Source organism: Enhydra lutris, unplaced genomic scaffold (genome assembly GCF_002288905.1).
Source record: "Enhydra lutris kenyoni isolate GAN:26980312 unplaced genomic scaffold, ASM228890v2 scaffoldscaffold26, whole genome shotgun sequence".
NCBI lineage: Eukaryota > Metazoa > Chordata > Mammalia > Carnivora > Mustelidae > Enhydra > Enhydra lutris.
Window position 1 is genome coordinate 15,213,959 of NW_019154110.1, and position 23,066 is coordinate 15,237,024.

Here is a 23,066-nt window from a genome sequence, read left to right on the forward strand (position 1 = left end):
CATGTGACTAAAGTCTGATCAATGGGATCTAAGCAAAGTGCCACACTTAACTTCTGAGAAGTAGTATTAAAGGGAAGAAATGTGCTCTTGTGGGATGAGTATGTGATGGCTGGAGCTCGGGCAGCCTTCTTCGACTATGAGGTAGTCTTATGTTGAAGAGAACAGAACACGAAGATAAAAGAAACCCAGACCTCTAATACTGTGAAACCAAATCCAGGCTTCTTTTACATGAAAGAGAGAAACAAATTCTTATTCTGTTTAGGCCATCACTACTTTGCATTTTCTTACATTTGTGTGTTCTTTCTTTTTCTGCCTGGGATATATTTCTTTTCCTTCTTTACATTGCTGATTTTATTTGACTTTGCAAGACCCAGTTCTGATGTCGCCTTCTCTGAGGGGCCATTCCTGACAGCACCCTAGCTTGGACAAGCAGCCACTGTTGTCCCCTCGTAGCAAAGAGCAATTCCCTCTTTCTAGCTAAGCACCTGCCTCATGATGGTCTGATGACTAGACAAAGAGCATCTTGAAGGAGGGTGTCTCATTCCTGTCCAGATCAAGTGCCTGACAATGAGTAAATGGCTAGGGATGGAGGAGCAGGGGTGGGGCATAAGGGTCGGAACAAAGTCCCAGCAGTTCTCTGGCTTCACTTGGGGGATTCTATAGCACTACTTTCACTGATAAGCAGATCCACCAAAAGGCAGCTCCGCTGAGGCTGACGAGGAAGAGACAACCACTCTGCAGAGTGGAATAACACAATTTCTAAAACTCCTAGTATTTATCACAGTATTTACCAATTTACACAGCATATACCCAAGACACGTATCCGTTACCCTACTTAATTCTAACAACCTACCCAGGCACTATTACTATTCCCAGGGCTGAAAGGGCTACATCGCTTGCTCCGGGTCACATGGTTCTGCATGGCCAAGTGGGGGACCTGGCAATCAGGTCCTCCCAGCTTCACATCCAGAAACACTGGGGCCTCCCCCAACCTGCACCGTTCAGGGGAGTCAGCAAGGCAAAGCACAGGCAAACCGCACATTGGCCAGCATGCACAAATACTCGCATGAGCTCACACACACCTGATGCACAGACGTGAGGGGCTCCAGCTGTTCCAGGGGCATCTTCCCCAGAGGGCAAGAGTGATGGCAGACAAGGGGCACCAGGGCGGGCCGTGCAGCTGCTATGCACAGCTGCTGTGCCCCTCCACTCAGGGACAGGACCAGCCCGAGCAAGTGCAGGGGACGCGGGGCAGCGGGGAGGGCTGGGGACAGGCGGCAGCCAGCGGAAGTCCACATGCTTTCAGAAACTGGGCTAGGCTGTTACTGTAGTGCGTTCACCTCCCCGGGAGCGAGAACAGGACACCGTCAGGCTAAGAGACGGCAGCACACAGCATGTCCGTGGTAAACAATTTATTTTTCTACCTCAGTCACTTACAGGGGGAAAAAAATAAAATGTCATTAGGGAGCAGCACAGATGAACTATTTACAGAGATGAAGAAAATTCACAATGGCAAAAACGCGGGTGAGGCGAGCATACTGGGGCAAGTTCACCAAAGCAAAGCAATTCAGAGTAAAACAAAATAAAGCAGGGGTGGGAGCAGCGAGCCACAAAGAATCATTAAAAACAAAAACAAAAACAAAACAACAACAACAACAACAACACCAGCACTCATGAGAAAGCCTGCAGGAAAATAACAGGAAACTAACCAATGATTACATCAAGCATCTTTCATGAGATGAGCAAAGCCGCCCAGGTTGGGTCTCAAGGACAGTGACATCCAAACAGAGGGATGTGCTCCCATCAGATGCACCAGGTGGAAGCATGCGGGTCACTTCTCACAAACTAGGAGCGGGAACAACAGGGTGGCTCTTGAGGGCGCTGCTGAGCTGTACTGCGGGAATCCCAGCAAGTGGGGCTACTTCACATGGGGGAAGCGGAGGGGGTCAGGACCATGGGAGACACAAGCCCTTCTCCGAGTGACTGGATCATCGGGGGGTGCCCACCTGCCCAGGACCGGCTCTGTGTGCTCTGTCCCCTCCTACCCTGAAGGCGCCAAGAGGCCCTGATACCAGCAGGAACTGCAAGGCCAGTGTGGATGGGGTGCTGCGGAAGGAGGGGCCCGGTGTGGATCTGTGGCCACAGGGCCTGAGATGTCCCTTCTCAAAGACACGTGCACGTATCATTATCGTTCACAGCCACGGAGTGCCTGGCCCCCAGACACAAAGACAACCAGATCGTGATGGTTTTTCAGATAGAGCTTTTCTTCCAGATTACGTCTTTCACGTAATGTGTTTACAGAACGGGGGGTGGTGGTGGTGGTGGTGGTGGTGGTGGTGGTGTGTGTGTGTGTGTGTGTGTGTTTTCACTGTTGGTACTGTCCACCACAGGACACAGGTGCTCTAAGTCACAGATCCCCAATGCCTGTGGGCCACCAGCACTAAAAGCTCAGCCCATGAAATGCCCCAAGAAGCCTAGTTGGTCGCTATTTAAAATAATTTGATGCCTGTTTCCTGGCTTCTCCTGAGGAGGCGCCGCTACGAAGTTTGTGAGAAGTTGCCCTTGGGCCCCGTTACATTCTAGGTAGGGAAGGGAGGGTGCTGGGAGGAGGGGGGTGTTCACAGTATGTACAAGAAGCAAAATGGGAAGGGACTGCAGAAGAAAAAAAAAAATTTTTTTTTTCTTTTCACTGAGTGAAGCAAGGAGGACTTGAGTCTTTTCCAAGAATTAAAAATGAGAAAAAGAACATTCGTTCAAACAGGCAGCTAGGACAGTCTCAGTGGACACTGACAGCCGGGGTGGCCCCAGCCGGGGCTGTGTCCTCTCTCGAGGAATGGTAGCAAACCCCAATGTGTTAGGCCTCTCTTAAGAGCTAGTTGATAAAAATTATGTCTTGTGAAATCGGCAAATAGTCTGCAAAGTGAAATAAGAACAGAAATTAACAAATTAAACTGAAATGAGTCCGGGAGGTGGGGGGAGGGAAGAGAGAGGAAACAGCAGGGGCCACTGATGAGAATCATGATTATTTGAGCCCCAGTACTAATCCTGCGGGGTGGAGGTCAGGGCGAGGGTGTACACGCTGGACATCTAGGCCTGGGAAGAAGGAGCCGCTTCCACAGTCGTGGCTCATCCCTCAGTCTTTCTAGAAAAGAGCTACTCCTCCCTCGAACTACTACCCATAGTGTTGAGCCCTCTGTATCGCAGCATCTCACTTAATCGCATCCAATCCTAATGTGGGCTCTGCTGGCCAGCGAGCAGCCCAGGAGGGCAGGTCAAACGCAGGGCCCTTTGTCCTGATGGGGGACACTGGGGACATGGTCTGTGAGTGAACACCCACAGGATGAAGGACCTAAGCAGCTCTCGGGGGCCTGGGCATCCTGTCACTCCTCCTGGCTCACACTCATGCTGCCCCACTAGGATGGGACCACGGAGAGGCTGGGGGGGTGGTGTGGCGTCCACATACACTGTGAGAGACTGGAGGTGGGACGTGGGTGAGGGTACGTGGTGAGGACACGGAAGAGAAAGATCACAAAGCAGAAAGCTCAGGGCAGTTTGCTGGTGACAGCTGCGCTGATGTCACCGGCTCACAGGACCTCAGGGTGCGGGAGAAGTCAATGGAGTCAAGCGGACAGGGTGAGCAGGGGGCAGATTTGAGCCATCCTCCTCCGGGCCATCCCACTGCACCCCAACCTCCTCCTCACCAGACCGTCTAAGACACTCCTTATTGGCACGGGACAGGAGAAGGATGTTAGAATGTTCCAAAACTCCTGACTCAGAGACCCCGTGCTGGGCTGGAGGCTCCAGGCAGAGTCAAGTTTCATTTTTGAGGGGAGCCACCGCGTCATGAGCTCTGGAGTGGAACACCATCGGGGACTACCGAGGCTGCTTGGGGACAGTGGACAGAATGGCAGCCGGGTCCAGCCTCTGGGCCACCCCCCTCCCGGCCTGGATGGAGGGGCAGACTCCACATGCCGCCCCTCCCTAACAGCACGTGGCCTCACTCTTGTGACCACTGACAGCCTCTTTGTGGCCATCAGTGAGGACACCCAAGAGACCTCCAGGGTAAGAAGTGGAAGGATGGAGAATGGAGAATCTGATGGCCGGGGGAGGAGAGAACAGCTACGTTCCATGGGTCAGGGAGCCCCTGTCGAGACATTTTAATGTCCCATTCCTGCCCTAAGCAAATCCAGCCGACTACATTAAGCCGCAGGAGCTAGGGACCATGACACACAGGCCCTGGACATGGTCGTTCCTAGCCCGCACCAGCTCCCTCATACCCTTGCCCTGGTCCTAAAGCCTTGGCTTATGGTGACGGTCTGGGCACAGCTGGGAGGCTCTATCTCATCCTACCCAGCCTTGGTTGGTCACTCTTGCATCTCTGTCTTGCATATATGTCTGCTGAGGACAGATCCAAGGACACAGATCCCTGAGACACAGCTTAGCATGGGATCCACTTTGTCACCCCCCAAATTATTCCACATCAGGATCCCCCAGCTCTCCCTGCCTGGGACTAGTACTGCACCAAGGGGGAAATGGCAACCTGACTGTGAAGGGAGGCAAGCTCCGCCAGGTGTGCAGAGTGGCAAGACACTCTCAGCGAGCCAGGATGGGAGCCTCTATGTCTTCCTGAACCCTGGTGAGGAAGCCCGGGGAGGGAAGGAGATGAAAGGCTTTCTTGAAACTGCCACCAGTTTCCGGAAGGTGGGCAAGAAATGACTAGGGATGATATGCCAGGTCTGCCTGGGAGGGACAGTGTGTATGCATGTGTATAGGAGTGTGGACCACGCACACCTCCCCCAACCTCTTTCTTTGTGCTCCAGAATGGTGCCATCCAACAGAACTTTCACAGAAAATGTTCTACAGGCTGTGCTAACAGCAGCCACTAGCCACGTATGGCCACTGGGTAAGTGAAGCGTGGCTGGTATGACAGAGAAACGGGAATTTCCGCTTTACTTCATTTTAACTTAAATCTAAATTAGAGTAGCTCTGTGTGGTTAGCGGGATCCTACCGGACAGACGGACGCCAGAGAGAGAAAGCAATGTGGCAACTAAGAGCCAGACCACCTGGGTCTAAATCGTAGACCTGCTTCTTGCTGCTAATGAGCCTGGGAACAGGGTCCCCATCTGTAGATGGGAAAATCTAATGGAGGAGCAGACTTCTCTGTTCGTAGTGAGAGGCCCGCAGCTTCCCCAAAGCAGCCAGCTGCTGTAGAGGCCGCCATCGCGCCCCCCACCCCCCGCCCTCGTGGAGATGCTGGCCCCAGGGGACAGGCTCATGGGGAAGTCTCCCCCACTCGCACTGCTCCAGCCAGAACTGCTGCTGCCGTATCCGCCTCCCCTCCCTCTCCCCTCCAAGTAGGAAAGGTACACACACCCCAGGGGCTGTCCTGCCCAAACCCCTTGTTTCCAGAACAAGTTGTTTCCAGAAGACAGTGATGAGCCCCAGAGATGGCAGGGGACCGGCTGCAGCCACGGGCAAGGGCCTGGGGCTTCCATCGCCGATGGATGATCTGTCCCGGACAGGGCGAGGCCCTGAATGCCCCCAACGCTTCCTGACCTCCTCTACAACATCCTCCTCCACCCCAACACTCCGGCAGAGATGTGCAAATGCTGGGGTAGATCATCATGTGCTCCCCTCAGTCCTCCTCCCTGGCTTCAGGACACAGGCCTCTAAGGGCCATGCCTATGCTCCCCGGGCCTCCAAGGCCTCTGGGTCTGGCTACACGGGAGTTGTGGCCGCCTGGGCATGTGAACGGGCACTATCATAGGCTCTGCCTCGAGCGTCTGACGCCTGCACGCGGGGGAGGGTGAATCTACATCCCCCACCCAGGACAGTTAACCCAAACCCCAACAGCACACCACAGCTACACACAGAAGGGCTCAAAGCCAAGGCCACCAGGCAGAGCTGGAGGAGGGGAAGGAAGGAAGGAGGGAGGGGGAGATGAGAGAGACAGAGGGTAAGAGTCTAGTCCAGCGAGAGAACTGGTAACAGGCTCCAGACCAAGAAGGGTGGGCAGAGGGAGGGCTCCTGACTCAGCTCCTTCCCTCCAGGCCACCCCCAGAAAGCTGCTATTCTCAAATACCCAGCACGGAGGCAGTATTCTGACTCATCAGACACTGAGCCGCACTTGTCCCCAGAGTTCAGTGCACTTGAACTTCAGCACCTACAGGTTATTCCCTGGATGGACACGTGTACGAGATGTGTTCTCTTTAGGGGTCCTCCTGCCTCCCCTCCCATCTCCCGTGCTTCCAAAGCCCCAGGAGACACAGACACTCACCTGGGAACTGATAGCCATAGCTAGGAGCAAATCCAGGGTAGCCGCGGCCGTAGGTCGCCACAAAGTTGGGGTAGCCTTGAACACAGAGAGAAAGATCACAGGGGCATTAGTACAGCTGCCTCAGGCCTGGGGTGAAATCCCAGGGAGGGCAGAAATGAGGACAAGCCTGGGTCATTTTACTGCACAAAACGATTTGCCTCCCATGAGGGTCTTTACCCAGGCCTCGGGGCCCCTCTCTACTGTGGCTGGGGGCACTGCTGTCAGCGTGCTGGTAATTAACCTGTATTTGGGCAGAGAGACCTCCCAAACCCACGCACCTTCTGGAACCTGCAGAGTAAATGCCACACATTAGTACCAAACAGAGGGCCTGCGCCTGGCTCTGACATTTGGAGAGCTAACCCTGAGTGTACTTTACCGTAAAGCTATTGACAGTAGGAGATTAAAGTCCTTGTAATGCCTCTTCCCAAGGCAGCAGAGAGTGGGGCCAGCACCAGACAAAGCGGGAGCACTCGGGGGTCAGAGTTTCGGGGCTGACCCGGTGCTTCTAGAAAACCACTGGGCTCAATGAGCCATGGCCCAGGGAAGGCATGGCCCCAGGGGCCTGTGTCCAAGCACAGATACTCAAGAGTGCCCACACTGTCCCCAGGTTCCACCCACCCCCCAGCCACCCCCAGAAACCATGAGGGACTATTTTGTTAAAGTGTGCTCCAGGGGGGCACCTGGATGGCTCAGTGGGTTAAAGCCTCTGCCTTCGGCTTGGGTCATAATCTCAGGGTCCTGGGATTGAGCCCCACATCGGGCTCTCTGCTCAGCGGGGAGCCTGCTTCACCCTCTCTCTCTGCCTGCCTCTCTGCCTACTTGTGATCTGTCTCTCTGCGTCAAATAAATAAATAAAAAATCTTGAAAAAAAAAAAAAAAATGTGCTCCAGGAAACACGGCCCAAACCCAGAAGCTTCACACCACATGTTGTAACTAACGGGTGCATCATGGCGAGCATGTTTTCCACATGATCTCAGCAGATAACTGGGGGTTGGGGGGGGGCACGATCCCTGCACTACAGACTGCCTGTGGAAAGAGCTGCTGGGTTGGGTGTGAGGACACTGCTGGCATGTTCTGCGGCCGGTGCGGCCCTCTGTAAGCTAGTATGAAAGCCCCAGCAAGCTCTCAACCCTCCACTGTGCTCACTCAGGCTGTTTCACCATTTATGTCCCTGCCTCTTGGCTCAGGCGACAGAGAAGGCTGGTGTGTAGCCCTCTTGGACCGATTCCGCCAGTCATAAGAGACCCACGGTCCCCCTCTGCTCCCATCCCAGCAGGCTCATGCTGCCTCCATCCGCTCGATGTGTGGGAATCCCAGTCCATTCCTGCTTCTCACACACCCCCATGGCTGATCTCCCGCCACCACCACCACCACCAACCACCCAACCACCCCCAACAGCCTGACTTTGGCTTGGACTTTGACTTTTGTTTTTTGGCTGCTCAGTACCTAAACCCCTTTTCTGAGTTTGGGTCTCAGAGAGAGGCCTGCCTCTCATCGTGGAAGCAGAAGAGGGCCCCTTCCTGCTCTCTCTAAGCCAGGCAGCTGGGAAGCAAGTTGTGAACCTGGGTTTGGCCCAAGGAAGTCTTCCTTGGATCCATTTCTGAAGAGAGTGGGGCAGAGGAGGACACAGTGATTCGGAATTTATTCTGGTGCCTTTGGCGTGAGCCCAGCACCCAGTGGCGGCAACAGCGGATGCCCCGACCCCGACCAGGTCATTCCTGGGTTGTCCCTGGGTCCCGGCTGTGGCTGACCACCCAGTTACTGCCTATTCTCCAGCCTTCCTGGCAATTCTGTGAGCTGACGAGCCTCTGCCAATCCTCTCCTTTTCGGCTTACAGAGGCCAGAGTTTCCGGGGCCTGCCATCAAGAGGCTGGTAGAAAGTAGCTTTGATGTGGTGGGGGCGGGGTAGTTCTGTAAGAGTCTTCCTGCCCTTCAGCCACGAGGGCAGCAGTGACAGCTCTCCACCTGTGTCTCTGCAGCTCGAGATAACCACTGACACACCCCCAGATACGGGCGTGGGGGTCTCATCATCCGCGTCCTGAGTGCACAGGGGGTACGTCACAAGCACCTTCTGATGTGCGGTGAGGGCTAAAGGAACAGGACCATCCCTGCAGTTCCGACCTGGGTATTCTCCAGCTCTGTGCGTTCGAGCTGGCAGGTCTTCCTGTTCACGGAGCCTTTATGCCTCGGAGGCCCAGAGATGGGACCCACCTTTCCTCACTTGCCCATGCGCGTTGGTGTCTTGGCCTCCACTTGACCAGTGGGTCTGTCATTGGACCCAGAAGAAAGAATTGCTCTTGTGGGCATCAGGAGACTTGGGGTCCAGGTTTGCCTCTGGCCCAAGGTCCTCTGACACCTTGAGTCTTGCCATCTGTACAAAGCTCTACGGGTCCCTTGCAGCATTCTCGACTGGGGCCCCCTCGTGCTTCCCTTCCCTTCCCGTTTAGCCAGAGCCTTTCCGAACGTGCAGTCACGACTCACTGGCCGACTGACCCGTTTCCACCTCAAAAAGGCCCTGCGCCTACTCCCTCTCAGGGCACCCATCTCGTGGGGCCTGGTGTCTCCCTGGCAGAGGGTCACCCAGACAAGTGGGATGACCACACGGCTTTGCCCTGACCAACGAGGAGCAGGCTATCCAAGTGTGACGCTCGGCTCTGGCCCCCGGTCGGGGAACAAAGGGACAGAGGGATGGAGAGGAAGCGGGAGCTCAAGAGGCCTTACAGGGACACACGCACACTGGCTTCTTCCCTGGTATTTATTTCATGGCTGGCCAGCTCAGTTCTCCTCTGAATTAATCACCTGCTCTCAAATCAGATCTTTCATGACTAGATTTCTTAAACCATTATTTCAACAATATCGATAAACGGATTATATGCAAACAGCCAAATCACCACTGCCTAGGGCCTTTCCTGGTGAAAAATGACTCCTTTGCTTGTAACTTCAGCACTAGGGGTCTGAAATGTTTTAATCTGATAGCAGACGTGTAGGCCCACATGTCACCTTCAAGCCTATCTCTGGGCAGGTAGGCAGGTGGGGCGGAGTGGGGTAGGACGCCCAGCCTCCCTGACGATTGGGGCCCCCAGGACCATTTCCTAGCTGCCTTCTTCCTGGCACATGTGACAGTCTTCGACAAGAAGGGAGGCAAGCACGGTTGAGTTCACCCCGATTTGGGGGCCTCACCCCAATCTTCCTAGACATGTCAATATGGTCTCCAGCACAACCCAGACGAGAATTTGGCTTCTGCCAGAGCGGGGGATCTGATCTCCAGCCCCCATCACGCACATCCTCCGGGTCAGGCAGATGAAATCATAAATTTATAATACAACATTATTTCAATTTTCCTCTTCATGTATTGCTGTGCAGCTCAGCTCTGCTCCAACGGCTCCCAGCCCCAGCCACATGGGGAAATTGGCCGCCGCATGTCAATAGCACATTACGGCAGACCTACGTGGAGGCTCCATCAAGCCCTATAACAGCGGGATGACCCAGCCACTGCTTCCATTAGCAGCTGGGCCCCTCCCACACCGGCCACTGACCAATTTATGGGCTCCAGTACTCTGGAAGCCTGATCAATCTCACAGTAATTATCTCTTGTCACTGAAGGAAAAACTAAGCTTGCTCCTGGATGGCCACCGTTCTTGCACACAGGCTTTCCACTGGGGGGGAAAAAAAAGAAAAAAAAGAAAAAAAAAAAAGAAAAACCGAGAAATTAACAATGATTCGAATTTGCCAGGCAGATCATTTCAGGGCCCCCTTTTGGGGAGGCTAGCTGCGTTCTCGGAATTGTGGTTCTCGATCTTTCTCCAACTCTGGAAGATGCTGTTGGCTCTAACGCTGGAAGATGTTTGCATTCTAGATGGGCACATGACTCATCCTCGCCCGGGCTCGGTGACTCAGCTACTTAGTCATGGAAAACTGCTCCCACCAGGCCCCCGACTTGAAAGGACAGGAGATGAGGGTTGTTTATCCAGGGGCCGGCCGGAGTGTGACATACACGCCACGTGGCACGCAGAGCACTGCCTGGGGCGCCATGCTTGGTTCCACGCGGGATGAATCCAGATGCAACACCTGGTGCCCAGAGCCCTTCCCAGGCCGACATGCAAAGGCCAAAGTCTACCCAGACGCTCAGACCCCAAAAGCCATCCCGATGCATAAATGCATCTTGAGGCCTACGCTGCCCAGTTTAAATTTAAGTCTAAACTATGATGAAAAACCCCAGCTCTTCAGTGGTACGAACCATATCTTAAATGCTCAGTAGCCACATTGGCTAGTGGCTACCATCTTGCGCAGTGCAGACAGAGGCCCCTCCACCAACCACAGAAAGTTCTGGGGGCACTGTGTTATTCTAGAAGGAAACCGAAGAACTGAATTTCGAGCTTCCTCTGTCCACCAGGAAACAGCTGAACAAATGGAGACCTCCTTGGGAATGACCTCAACAGACATTTTGGGGAAAGACAAATCCCAGTGGAAATTATGAATAAATCTAGACACGCAGCTCTACGTTCCAGCCAGTTTCCTTTTGACCTGTTAGTGCGTGCCAGCAGATGATAGCTCATCTTTTCTAGATGCTGGTTTAAAAAAAAAAAAAAAAAATTGCTTTCATTTCCGAGGGGCTTAGTGTCGGGGAACACTGTGTCGAGACTTCACGGGGACTTCTCAGTAGGAGCACTGTCAAGGAGGCCTCAAGCTTTCTTCAGCTGAGTCTATATAGTCCCACCATTTCTGGGCCTGGAGGGTGAAGCTATCCTTCAAAGCCCCAGCAATGAGGTACTCCTCTCCCAGCGGTTATCAACCACGTTCAGTAGTGTGTGCCCAGCGAGGTCAAGACAGTTAGAGGCAGTAGGCTTATGTGGCTGAGGGCAGAGTAGGCCAAAGGGAATAAAATGTACCAACAATAATCATGTTTGCTTTTATTAAGTCCACTTCCATGAAGAAAAACTGGAGAGTCTAGGGCACTGGGCTGGGTCGCCATGGGCACCTCTTGGCCACCATGAGACAGCAGAACCAAGTCGGAAGGACCGCCGAAAGATCTTTCCAAGGGTCTTCGTTGATTTTCATTCTGTCCAGCTCGAAGGCAGGGAGAACTGGTCTGAGGAGGACCCTTCCTCTTCTCTCCCACATTCTTTTCAAGGAATTCCCATTGGGCTGATTATTCTATGACTCTCTCAAAGGTTGTAGAAGCTAAAACCAAAACCGCTGTAGGTTTCCTCCCAAGGACAGATGCAGCCATACCAAGAGACAGCAAACAAACATGATTGGGTCCCTCTCCGCTTGTCAGTGTGGAGAAAATCTTAAGGGATAGTTAAAAGCAAGTTTCACAGTTTCCAAGTCCTTTACAGAGCAGCGTATCTGCCATCTCGGTAGAACGTCGGCTCCCTGAGATCAGGGACCTCACAGTCTGCTGCAGCCTCAGCACCAAGGACAGTGCCTGGCCCTCAGTAGGTGCTCAGGAAACACCTGTTGAGGGCATGGACGGAGCAGCTTTAATGGTGTATAGTCTCACTTCTAAACACCTGTCCAAGTGTTAGACACTTTTCTGCCCTTCTGACAACAAACATTTATAGCATGAGAACTATTTCATTCATGAACTTTTAACAAATGTTTTTCTGCCTGGGCGGAGTTCATCAAACTCGGCTTTGATGAAACTGTGGCTGATGTGGCTGATGACGATCGTGGTGATGATATGGACAGGCGATGGGTGATGGTGGCGATTCCAGGATGGATACGGATCACGGAGCGGGTGAACCAGGTGACTTATGGGGATGTGTCAGGCCATCCCACCCTAGCGAAGGAGAAGCACGTGGACCACGTGGGTTTGCCTACTATCAGCTGGGGTCAGAGCCCATCCTGGAGACTCTGAGCCCAGCACTCCTCACACACACCCTTCAGCCAGGCCACTGGGCTTTTGGGGCTCCCCATTCAGGAGCCTCACCTTCCAAGGCTAGTCCTGTCTGGATCACCCTGAGCTTGCTCATCCTTCTTAACACGGTGAACATGTCACCTCCTCAGGGAGGTATTCCTGATTCCTCAGCCTAATTTCCACTCTTCATGATGTGCTCTTAAAGCACCCCCTGACTCTATCACGACTAACTAACTGTAGAATTAGCCATTAACTGTTGTCATGCTCACTAGACCACAAGCTTCAGAGGGCAGGGACCACATCCACCTTGTCAAGCACAGTCTCCCAGCGCCAGCACGGGGCTGGGGTGGAGGCATGCACCAGGCGCTCAAAGCCGACTGCCGGTGAGCACCTCCTGTATTCAACACAGCCTCCCTGCCTTGGCTCCCGTTATGAAACCACTGGGTGCCCTCTGGCCAGGGATCTGAGCTGAGGGTTCTGGAGAGATGCGGGCCCCCAGCCCCGGACTGCAGCTGGGGGCAAACAGAACCACTGCACCCTTGCTCTCTGGTCAGTGGCATGAAAGGCTTCCCTGCACATCTCTGCTTCCCCCTGAAGGAAACAGGTCATTCTTCCCAGCAGCCGAGGGCAGCAAGTCAGACTCAGTAAGGCAAAGGGCACTTCCTGAAGATCTGATCCGAAAAAGTTTCCCGTCTTATGTCCTAGGGCCTTTATACTCACTGTTGAAAATTCAAGGCTCCAAAAACCAGTAGGAGGCAACTCTTTAAGAGTTGATTTTAAAATTTAAAACTATTACTGTATTTGGACCTTCTTTTGGTATACAATGTAGGGTAAGGCCACACAAAAATTACTTTTTAAGCAAGAGGTAGACAAGTGTCTCACAGTCAATTAGGAGCTAATGCCCATGATTTTTATCTATTTATTTAGTTTTATTAGAGAGAGTGTGAGCAGGGGTGGGGGGAGCGGGCAGAGGAATAGGGAGAGAGAGAGAATCTTCATAGCAGGCTCTGCGCTCTGTACAGGGCCTGATGTGGGGCTCGATCTCACGACCCTGAGATGGTGACCTGAGCCGAAATTAAGAGCTGGACACTTAACTGACTGTGCCCCTCAGGCGCCCCCTCCAACTGATTTTTAGAAGTAACTTCTTTACAATGATTACACTCTTACATTTAGTTTCAGATCTCTCCCTTTCCCTCTCAACGGGGCAATCCTATATACCACACTGTTTCACTACTGTAGCTTTGTGCCGTGTTCTATTTGGTCCAACTAGTCTTTTCTCATTTTTCTTTTGAAAACATTTTCTTATCTATTCTCATGTGTCTCTGCTTTCAGATCAGCCTTAGAATCATTTGGCCAATCCTGGAAGAAGTAAACAGGAATTTCCCACGAAACTCAATTAAGCCGAAAACATGAATTCAAGAGGAAGTAATATTTCTGCCACTTTTAGGATTCTCCTGGCATCTCTTTCTGTCTCTCAAAGTTCCTCCAACTAACTTTACGGGCCCTTGTTATTTGCTGAGACAAAATAGATACAATGCTTTCTATGAATGTGTAACACCAAGAAAAGTTTCATACATTTCAAATGGAGCCGGGAATGATTTAAAGAGCTGTGAATCTTTACATAAAGAGCTGATCAAACAATATAGAAGGGGGACTCATAGCCAAACAGAATGAAAATCCATTAAAACCAGACAGGTCATGGGCCTGAATGGAATTTTACCATTAACTACCATTTATCCCATTTAATTAGTATTTTCCCGACACACAATAACTCGCACTAAAATGCCGCTCTCTTGCCTTGAAATTTCTAATTATTGTTGCGACCCACACCATTACGCCTCTTCTCTGCTTTCTTCATTTTTCATGCCATTTCAGTGGCAAGATTTTCAATTATCTACGCAGGACGGACAGAGATACCTTTAAGGAAGGGGCATAATATGCAACTTAATTTCTCTAAAAGCCAGGAGAGATCATTTTTCGTCAGAACAAACACACTTTGTCTTTCATCTTTTTTTTTTTTTTTTTTTTTAGCAAATAAAGAGTAAAACAGGCCATTTAAAACATCCATTTAAATGCAAATTCTGATATCCCAAGAGAAAAATGTTAATCATTTAAATAGACAGGATTATAGCCCACCCTCATCACTTCTCCTCTTCCAAGTTTTAGAAAATGTAGCTTCGGCCCACAGGAAGCCAGCCAGGAGTCCTTGGGTCTTTGGGAACACCCTGTCAGTAGAGAGGCGTGAGGCAGGGGGCTGCCTTTTTCTCCTTTTGAAGAAGGGAGTGGAAAGGAGAGAAAATAATATCATGTACCCCCATGTGCCAGGCATGGGACAAGACGATTATCTATCAATCGACCTATCTCTGTAATGGTCACAACTACCTTGCAAAGGGGTTTATCATCTGAGATGCAGAAAGGCAGTTTGCCCAACTGGTACGTGACCTAGTTGGGTGCCCAGGCCTCCGGAGCCCCCAGCGCATGGTGGCTCTGAGGTGTCCCCAGGGACCCCTGCCCAAGACTCACCTAGCATTCCCATGCCAAGCATGAACGCATCCATGGTGTAAGGCAGTCCCCGGGCCCGGCCTCTTGTCCCCGGTGGGAACATGACTTCCTTAGGCTGAGCTTTCTTACATTCTACCTGTTCAACAGAAAGGCGAACAAATGAGATGCAAATGAATGCCACGTAAATGTCAAAGGCAGAACGGATCTGGTTACCCGCGAAGGTATTTTTAGCCTCGCTCCTTATTCACTGTAAAAACAGCCAAGCCAAGCAAATGGCCTGCAAAACAAATATTTAAGAAAACACGCCACTTGTTGCAAATCCTGCTTTGGAAAAACCAACAAGGATGAAATTGGGTTTTGAGGGGTGACAAGGACGTGGGCTGGAGACACGCGTGCTTGGGTCGGGAGCTCAGCCTGGAGCGTGTGCAGAAGGCCCGGGAGGTGAAAAGGCACATGGGGCCGCTGCGTGGGTCTGTGAAGAAAACCAACAGCAGTAGTAATACCCCCTCCTGCTCGTTTGGCCCCTTACAGGTTTACAAATGCCTGTGGGCCCGGACTCTTCCTATCGGGCCACCTGATTAAGTTTCATATTAAACAGGCCGGTTACTTTTAGCTCCATTTCACAGATGACGAAACTGAACATCTGAAGGCTTGTGTCCTGTGCTGTAAGCCACAGCCCAGCAGGGACAGGCCTGGAAGCCGGAGTTTTCTCAAATTGCTAGGTCGCCGACGCCCCCAGCTCCCTCAAAGCCGCCCTGGCACGCTCCGGAGAGAAGAAGGAACGTTCCACACCACTTCTGTCCATCTGGATTAGTGGCTTCTCATTCTGCAGCCACATCTTCAAGTGGTTGCTAATCTTTCCTGATTCCCTCCTGCCTCCTGAATTTCTTAATCCCATTCCACTCACACAACCCAAAAGTCACTTACTTCCCAGCCTTAATGGTATACAATACAAACTCCAAGAAGGAAATGAAACTGTTGCTCTCAGAAGGGCCTACGTCATTCTCAGGAGCGTGTCTCAGCCCCCTGCTCGGTGCTTACTTGCTTTTAGTTTACAGATAAACCTAACACACGCTGTTAGCTGGTAACCCACCCCATCGCTGATGGCAATGGGACCCAGCGGGGCAGGGCAGGGTGCTTACGGTGGCAAAAAGCGTTAGTGTGACAGTCAGATAGTGAGGGAGGAAGGGCAAGAATGAGGTCCCCATATTTAAAAGGGGCCATATGGTATAGGAGCCAAAACTCCACGTAGCCCAACAGCTGCCGAAGGTCTCACTACCACACAGAAGATTACAACTGTTCCCAGGGTGTCTGAGAAAGGAAGAAGTTCAATTGTTACCTCATACTTTGTTTGAAAGGGACCTACATGGGACTCTCCATTTTGGAGATGTACATACCTCTCAGATCTTCTAATGCCAAATACTGCAACTAAAAAAAATGTTAGGGGCACCTGGGTGACTCAGTTAAGCAGCCGACTTTTGATCTCGGCTCAGGTCTTGATCTCAGGGCTGTGAGTTCAAGCCCCATGCTGGGGCTTAGTGCTTAAGGCTTGAGGGAAGCTTTAATTACCTAAAATATTAACTTCTCTTCCTTCAGAGACACCAGATAACAAGTATTACTCACTCTTGCTCTTTAAATAACCACACATACTTTAAAAACATGGAAAATATGGCTCAACATTTATGCCTGATAAGCTTGGCACGAAGTTTTTATAGGTTAAAAAGGAAGAGATGAGCACCCTGAAAGAAAATGGGTGAGAGACATGAACAAGCAATTCACAAACAACTAATAATGACATTTACACCTTTCATATCACACGTCACCTATGACATCCCCAAACGAGACATACTGCCACCTATCAGACTGGCCACGACGACAGGATTCCTGATGTCAGAATCTCTGTGAGTATGGGGAAAGGGGAGGGGTGGGACTTCACATACATTTTTTGGGAGGGTGACCTGACAAATGTTCCAAAGCCATCCAAACATACATCGTTTGACCTAATAATGCTACTTGCAGGAGTTTATCCTGCACGGACATACAGATAAGGCTCTTGTGGTGAGAAGCAATTGATTATTATTATTATTATTTTTTAAAGGAAATACCCTAAGCATCCAAGAATAGGGAGTTAGTTAGCCAGGTTTGGTTCACCCAAGCTTACTGGAAGCTGCTGTGAAGCTTCAGAAAAGCAAGTTGAAAATAAGATGCAATGATGCTGGGAAACCCTCGGTCCTGGGCAAACGAGGGTGGTCGAACACCCTAAAGGTAAAGGGGAGAAAAGTAAACTACTGTGACTCTGTGGAAAATAAGCACGTGTATATGCATATCAAACAGGGGAAACATACTGAAAAGACATACCGAAGTCGCTTTAGAGTAACTCTGTTCTTTCATTTCCATGGTGCACTTTGTTACTGGTACTTATTTGCCAGGTTTTCTGCTCTAAGTATTACTGTTGCAAACAGTAGTAGGGAAAGGTTATGAGAAAGAAATAAATTCATCAGAATTAGATCTTTCAGATCTCTCTCATAAGCCGGCGGGGGGCGGGGGGCAGTTTGCTCCTAGACACCACCCCGGGACTCAGAAGCAGGCAGAGGAAGCTCATTGGCGAGAGCCTGCCGGGGCCGGGGAGGATGGGCGTGCTCTGCAGAAGCAGACAGATCAGTACCCGACGCCAGCACCGGGGGCTACAATAATACTGCTAACCAGCTCACTTCCTAATGGCCCTATCGGTGACAATCTATTGTATTGTCTTAGGAAAACCTGCCGCCTGTTCCTAGGCAACCTGATCAACGCAAATTTCAGGTTTATACAGTTTTCATTTAGGGAACATAAAGGTTAACTGACTGTAATGGGAGTATTTTAAACAAACCCACCTACTCTTCCTCTCACTGAACAGGGCTGGCAGCTCCGTTTAATTCTGTTCTGTCTTCGCTTGTGCTGTTTTGGGCAGCATCCACTGTGCGGGTCCTGTCAGCTGCCCGCTATGTCAACTGTGAGTGCTCCCCGAGGCCAGGGGCTGTGGCACGTGCACTCTTGGGGTGGGGGGGGATCCCCATGTTCTGGGCACTTGAGTGACAGGGAAAGGTAGCCACCGCACCAGGGAGCCTTGGCCTGGTCTGCACTGAAGGCTTCCCGAAAGATCTCTCAGGTCCAAGAGGCCTGCCCAGCCAGCCCCCAGCTCCTCTGAAAACATACAAAACGGGGGAAGAGAAGAGCCATTCTCTGCTCCTATCCTGAGTCCTTGCAAGGGGTCAGGGGCCTGCTGAGCATGAAAACCACTTCCCCCCTCCCCACCCCCACCAGAAGCCCCGCCTCCTCCATCAGCCTGTGAGCTCTCAGGGCAGGGATCAAGTCTATGTCCCGGGTTCCTTGCGACAACCTGTACAGAGCATGGACTGATGCCCGTGCTCACTAGGGTCAAGCAGACCCAGGCTTCCTGATCCAGCAACGCTGAGGGACTCCATGTGCCTGGCAAGTGCTAGGCCATGGGGGATGCAGATAGTAAGAAGTAAGAAGGCCAGCCTCCACCTCGAGAGCTTTCATTCTGTTGAAAAGAACAGGTTCTGACCGTCTTGTTCCCCTACCATGAAGGCAAGTACTCATGTCAATCTGGCCCCTGTCATTTCTGGGCTTGCCAGCCTCTGGAGCCTCTTGAGTTAGACCCCATTTGGGTCACCCCCCGCATCCCCACTATCGTCCCACCAGGCCCCCAGGCAAGCTAGAGAACGGAGCATGAACACCCCTAGTTAGAGTCAGAACCCAAAGGAGGAGAACCAGCCCAAGCTTGCCCAGCTCCAGTCACACATTCAATGCACGTGACCACACACAACGTCCCACGTATCTCCCACTGTGTAGCAGGCTACTTCCAAAGGTCGTGGCCTCAAGCAACAATGGCTCATTCCTTCTCGTGCTTCTGGGAGCTGCCTGGGCCCAGTGGGGCTCCTGCTTGCGGTTGCTCCTAGAGTTGTAGTTCGATGGTGCCCGGGGCTGGAGCTGGAGCCAGACAAAGGCTGGACTCAGCTGGAGGTTCGAGTGCCTTTTTCTCACACAGAGTGGGCAGCCAAGGCTGGTCAGCTGGGACCATCCACCGGGAAGCGCCTGCTCTTGGCTTCTCCGGGGCACTCCTTCCTCTCACACCATGCTGGCTGAATCCTGACAGGGACTGTCCCAGCCTGAGAATTCCACAAGACCAAGGCACAGGCTGCAAGGCTTATTCTCCAGGCTTGAGAGTTAGGCTGCCGTTTCCATCACGTTCTGCTGGTTACACTGGGTCAGCCTAGATTTGGTGTTGGAGGCGAAGATCGCTGGGACCGGCTTCGGAGAGCAGCGACCACATGAGATGGGTGAAGAGCGGCGAGCCGACAGGACAGTGGGAGGCCCTCCTCCTCCCCGCGGCGTCTGGCTGGCCGGGTTCTCAGGCTAGCAGGCACTGAGTTCTGTTTCCACCATGGGGCACCAGGCGGGCAGGGAGCTCCCTTTGGGGGCAGCCCTGGAGAGGCTTTCCTGGCTTCCCATGGTCAACAGAAGCAGTGGGCCTCTGTGTGGCCAGTCCTCCTGTTCCAGCTGTTTCACCTCTGCCCCCACAGAACCCCGTTCTGTAGGCTCCCCACCACCTACACCCGAAGTGCTTTCTCAGCCCAGGGTGGTGGCAGATTCTGAAGAAGGGATAGCTTCAAGTCTTGGTCCCTGAATCTTCTCAACAGCTCAGAACTACCCCCCCACCCCCAACAGCCGCTCCTCACCATGGCTATGGCTTCTAGTGATGACTGGAAAAGGCAATGTGGTTGGTGGGCCAAGAGATTTTGTAGGAATTTCCATTTGGATTTGTGCTTGTAAGAGGTCTCAGATCGACTGACCAGGCACTGACCAACCACTCACGTTAGGAAGACGAGCTCTCCGTTCCAAGTTTCACGGCTGGCAAAGCCACGAAGCAACCCCACACCAGGGGCCGAATTCCAAGGATGTATCCCGCCTCCAAAGGTAGGTGGGATTTTTAATCTCCTAACATGCTGCTTTGCTTGGCAGCCTGGCCCTGCAGAAGAGGGGACGGCTCCCTTGCTGTCTGCACAGACACAGCATAGGAAGAATGATCAACCGAACCCTCTTTCCCAACAGGACAGTCCAGGCGGCAGCGTGTTCCTCCAGACGATGACTCCGAGGCCTGCCGTGGGCTGGCGCGTGTGGTTTCCGACCCTCTGCAGGCGGCTCGTCTGCCCATCAGGGTCGAAAGCAATTCAGCAATGAGCTCCGTTTCTAACTCTTCATGTAGAAACGATTCTGCGTTTGCGCGAGAGTTGCAAGGATAGGAAAAAGCACAATTCTGTATGTCTACATCTGTATCTGTATCTGTATCTGTGGACACGTTTTCCTGAACCTTCTGATAGCAAGGTGCATACACAGTGGTACATGTTTCCTAAACACATTTTTCTTACACGCAGATAGGATGCTTTTATCTAACATACCTTCCACAGCCTTGTGTCAGTGGACCCCATGATGTCCTTGAGAGGTAGAAATCCATCTTCCAGAACAGGAAGCTGAGGCCCAGGGATGTCAGACACCACACTGGCTGCTGGAGGCCCAGGCCATGTGTGCTACGGCTGTGTTTGAAGCCGGGTCTGCCTGATACCCCCATGACCCAAGCCAGGGGAGCCCGTCCCATGCCCCATCCTCTCCTTGGGTGGGGCGGGGGAGGGCTCAGCATTGGCCTTTGGAGAAGGCTCAGGGCATTCTGTGGGGACAGCTTCCCTGCAGCTGCTCTGAGTGGCTGCCCTCACCCAATTGGCCTGCGGGCCTTGCTGAGGCAAGCTCCCTGCCAGGCACCTTTTGGAAGAGACTGGAAGTTTGAGGACCAGGTCAAAGTCTGGGAAGTGAAAAAGGTTTTTGTTTTTCCCTGGTTTCTACATAACAGCCCCAGTCAGTACATGGCCCCGGGGCCAGGAGGGAAACCAGCCTGGCCTCGGTCTGGGGAAACCCAAGCCCAGTGCCCGTGGCCTTGATTACCACCCAGGACAAGGCAACTCTGTGTGGCCTGGAGGCCAGTGTTTGCAGCTTCACTTCTCACCTCAAACTGGTCACATTAGACACAATTTACTCCTCCAGGGGGAGACGGACTCTTCTCAAAGAATAAAATTCACTGCTGTTCAGAGAGACCAGCCGGTCTGACGAGCTGGCGGACGGGAGGGGAACAAAGGGCAGGTCTTTTGGGCAGGTGGGTGCTTGGCGGATGCGTGTGTGGGGGGTGACTGGGAGTGTCCACGTGGGCACCGTCCTTTTGTACAGCTTCCTGAAAGACAGAGGCCTGACCTAGTCTTGCCTCAAGATCAGCTTCTCCTCTGAATCAAGTTGCAGCTCCCCCAACCCCCGAGTCAAGTTCCAGCAGATTCCAGGCCAACACTGCTCCTCTGAAGCCCCAAGCTGTCCATCTCCTCTGGCTGACAGGCCCCAAGCACTTCCCAGGGAGCCGCCACTACTGTGTAAAGATCTGGAGTCCTGCCTGGAGCCCTGCAGCTATCCAGCTCTCTCTGGTCAAACAGGAAGACTTAGCGGCAGCCCAGAAACCACACCCAGCTGCTTCCCCATGGCTATGCCGGTCTCCCTCCTGCCTGCTGTTCTCTCTTGCCCCCTTGTCGTAAGCCTTTCTGGAGACACTATGGGGACAGGACCTTTTCTGAGGCCTGCTCAGATTCAGAGGGGACCTGCTCTCAAGGAACCCACAGAGCATGGAAGACAAACACAAAGTAGACGACTTGGGGGCAGAACAGAGTCTCCACTGTCCTGCCCTGTGCACCATACCAGGAGTTAGCCTCAAGGGCATGACGGCAGTGGAACATGCTAGAGAGCGTGCAGGCCACTACAAAATGAAGACGAGAGGCCCTTTATTCAGCCATTACTAGGAGTTCCAAGATGGCAGCAGCAGAGCACGAACCCAGCGAGGGCTCTTCTGAACACAGGCGTCCCATCCAGGAAGCTGGCTTGCTTCAGCCAGCCACTGAATGAGCCGCAGAAGGAGGATGATGGAACAGCAAGGTGCGGGTGACAAGCACAGAAAGAGCCCAGTGAGGAGAGGCGGGGAGGGAAGGCAGGACCACGGTCCTCCTCAGCAAGGAGCTCACGCTGGAGACAGACCCGCCAGGCATCTCCCTCTGGGTAACCTGCAGAGAGTCAGGGTGCCTCATCTGGGTTCTGACGTCCAGTCCAGGGTTCCCACTGTGTCCAGTTGCTGTGCTTGTCCATGGCCCGAGGCAGGATGGAGTCGTGACCAGCAGGTGTGTGTGGCTGGGGGAGGGCCAAGCCAGAGACACTGTCGTGGGAGGGGCAGCAGTCACACCCAGAAGTCCCGCTCGTGCTGGGACGAGCTGGTCTGTGACTCCAGCAGCAGAGGGGGCCTCAGCACCCTGCCATACCTCCCCTAGCCAGCACCAGCCTCCAGCCTCTACGGACTCAGGGAGGCCTCTCAGCTGGACACTGTGGGCCCTAGAAGGTGAGCAGAAGGGAGTTCTATGCTCCGTCCCTTCGCCTCTCCCTTCCCCGACATCTCCATCAGGCACCGTCCCTGTAGACGGGACCAGCCTGTGGCCAAGCACCAGAGGACCCACTCATACGGGGTAACTTGTCTTGCCCTACTGCAAAACGGTCTTCACAGACACGCAGCCTCCCGCGGAGTCTCTGGAAGCTACTGGGTAAAGCAAATGGAAACACCAGCTTAAGACGGGCAAGGGCCGCCAGCAGAAACATCCACCTTCCAAGGACGCTCGCTTGCTACGAACGGCCCAGACCCCTTTGTGAGAAGCACTGAAAGTCCCATAGGACAGGGGATCTGGGCTCCATCTCCCCGCTCAGCGGGATTACTGTAGGGAGGAAGGAACAAACTATGGAGCCGCCTCCTACGCCAGGCATGGCCACGGCATCCTCACGGGTACGTGTGGGTGTACACGTACATGATCTCACACACAGTTGTGTACATAGTGACACATACACATCACATGTAGGATGCACGGTGCCTGGCCCACGGAGGTCCTCGGAGAATGCCCACCGCTCTCCATATTCTCATCAATCAACTCATTTCCTCGGAGTTGGCCTAATTAGCCCTGGAGTTACAGCAGAAGAGGAAACAGATCTGCCCAAGGTCACGCAGCCAGGGAATGACAAGCTGCGATTCAGTCCTAGGTCTCCGGCTTCAAATGCCCTGTCCCCACCTCTGGGCCACTGGCCATGCAGGTGTGGCCCTCACAGCCCTTCCCCACTATCCTCTATCCAGTTCACGTGCTACCCCTTCCACAAGGCCATCCTCAGTCCTAGTTCCAGAACTAATTTCATCTGCTAATTCCCCTATTAAAATGAGCAATGACAAAGTGAAGGAGGTTATAAATGAACACTATTAGCATCCC

At 52.7% G+C, this 23,066-nt stretch overlaps 1 protein-coding gene across 5 annotated transcripts in view; it reads right to left on the reverse strand.

Annotated features, from left to right (window-relative positions):
- LOC111151236 (musashi RNA binding protein 2) overlaps window positions 1–23,066 on the reverse strand; it is a 385,145-nt gene that overhangs the window by 39,580 nt on the left and 322,499 nt on the right. For 4 of the 5 annotated variants that reach the window (XM_022509070.1, XM_022509068.1, XM_022509069.1 and 1 more), the window contains 2 exons: window positions 14,701–14,815; window positions 6,279–6,353 (listed from right to left, as the gene is read on the reverse strand). In XM_022509070.1, the coding sequence (XP_022364778.1) occupies window positions 6,279–6,353; window positions 14,701–14,815 (190 nt within the window). Of the gene's footprint in view, window positions 1–2,508; window positions 2,914–6,278; window positions 6,354–14,700; window positions 14,816–23,066 lie in introns of those variants that run through there. The other variant, XM_022509072.1, reaches the window with a different exon arrangement.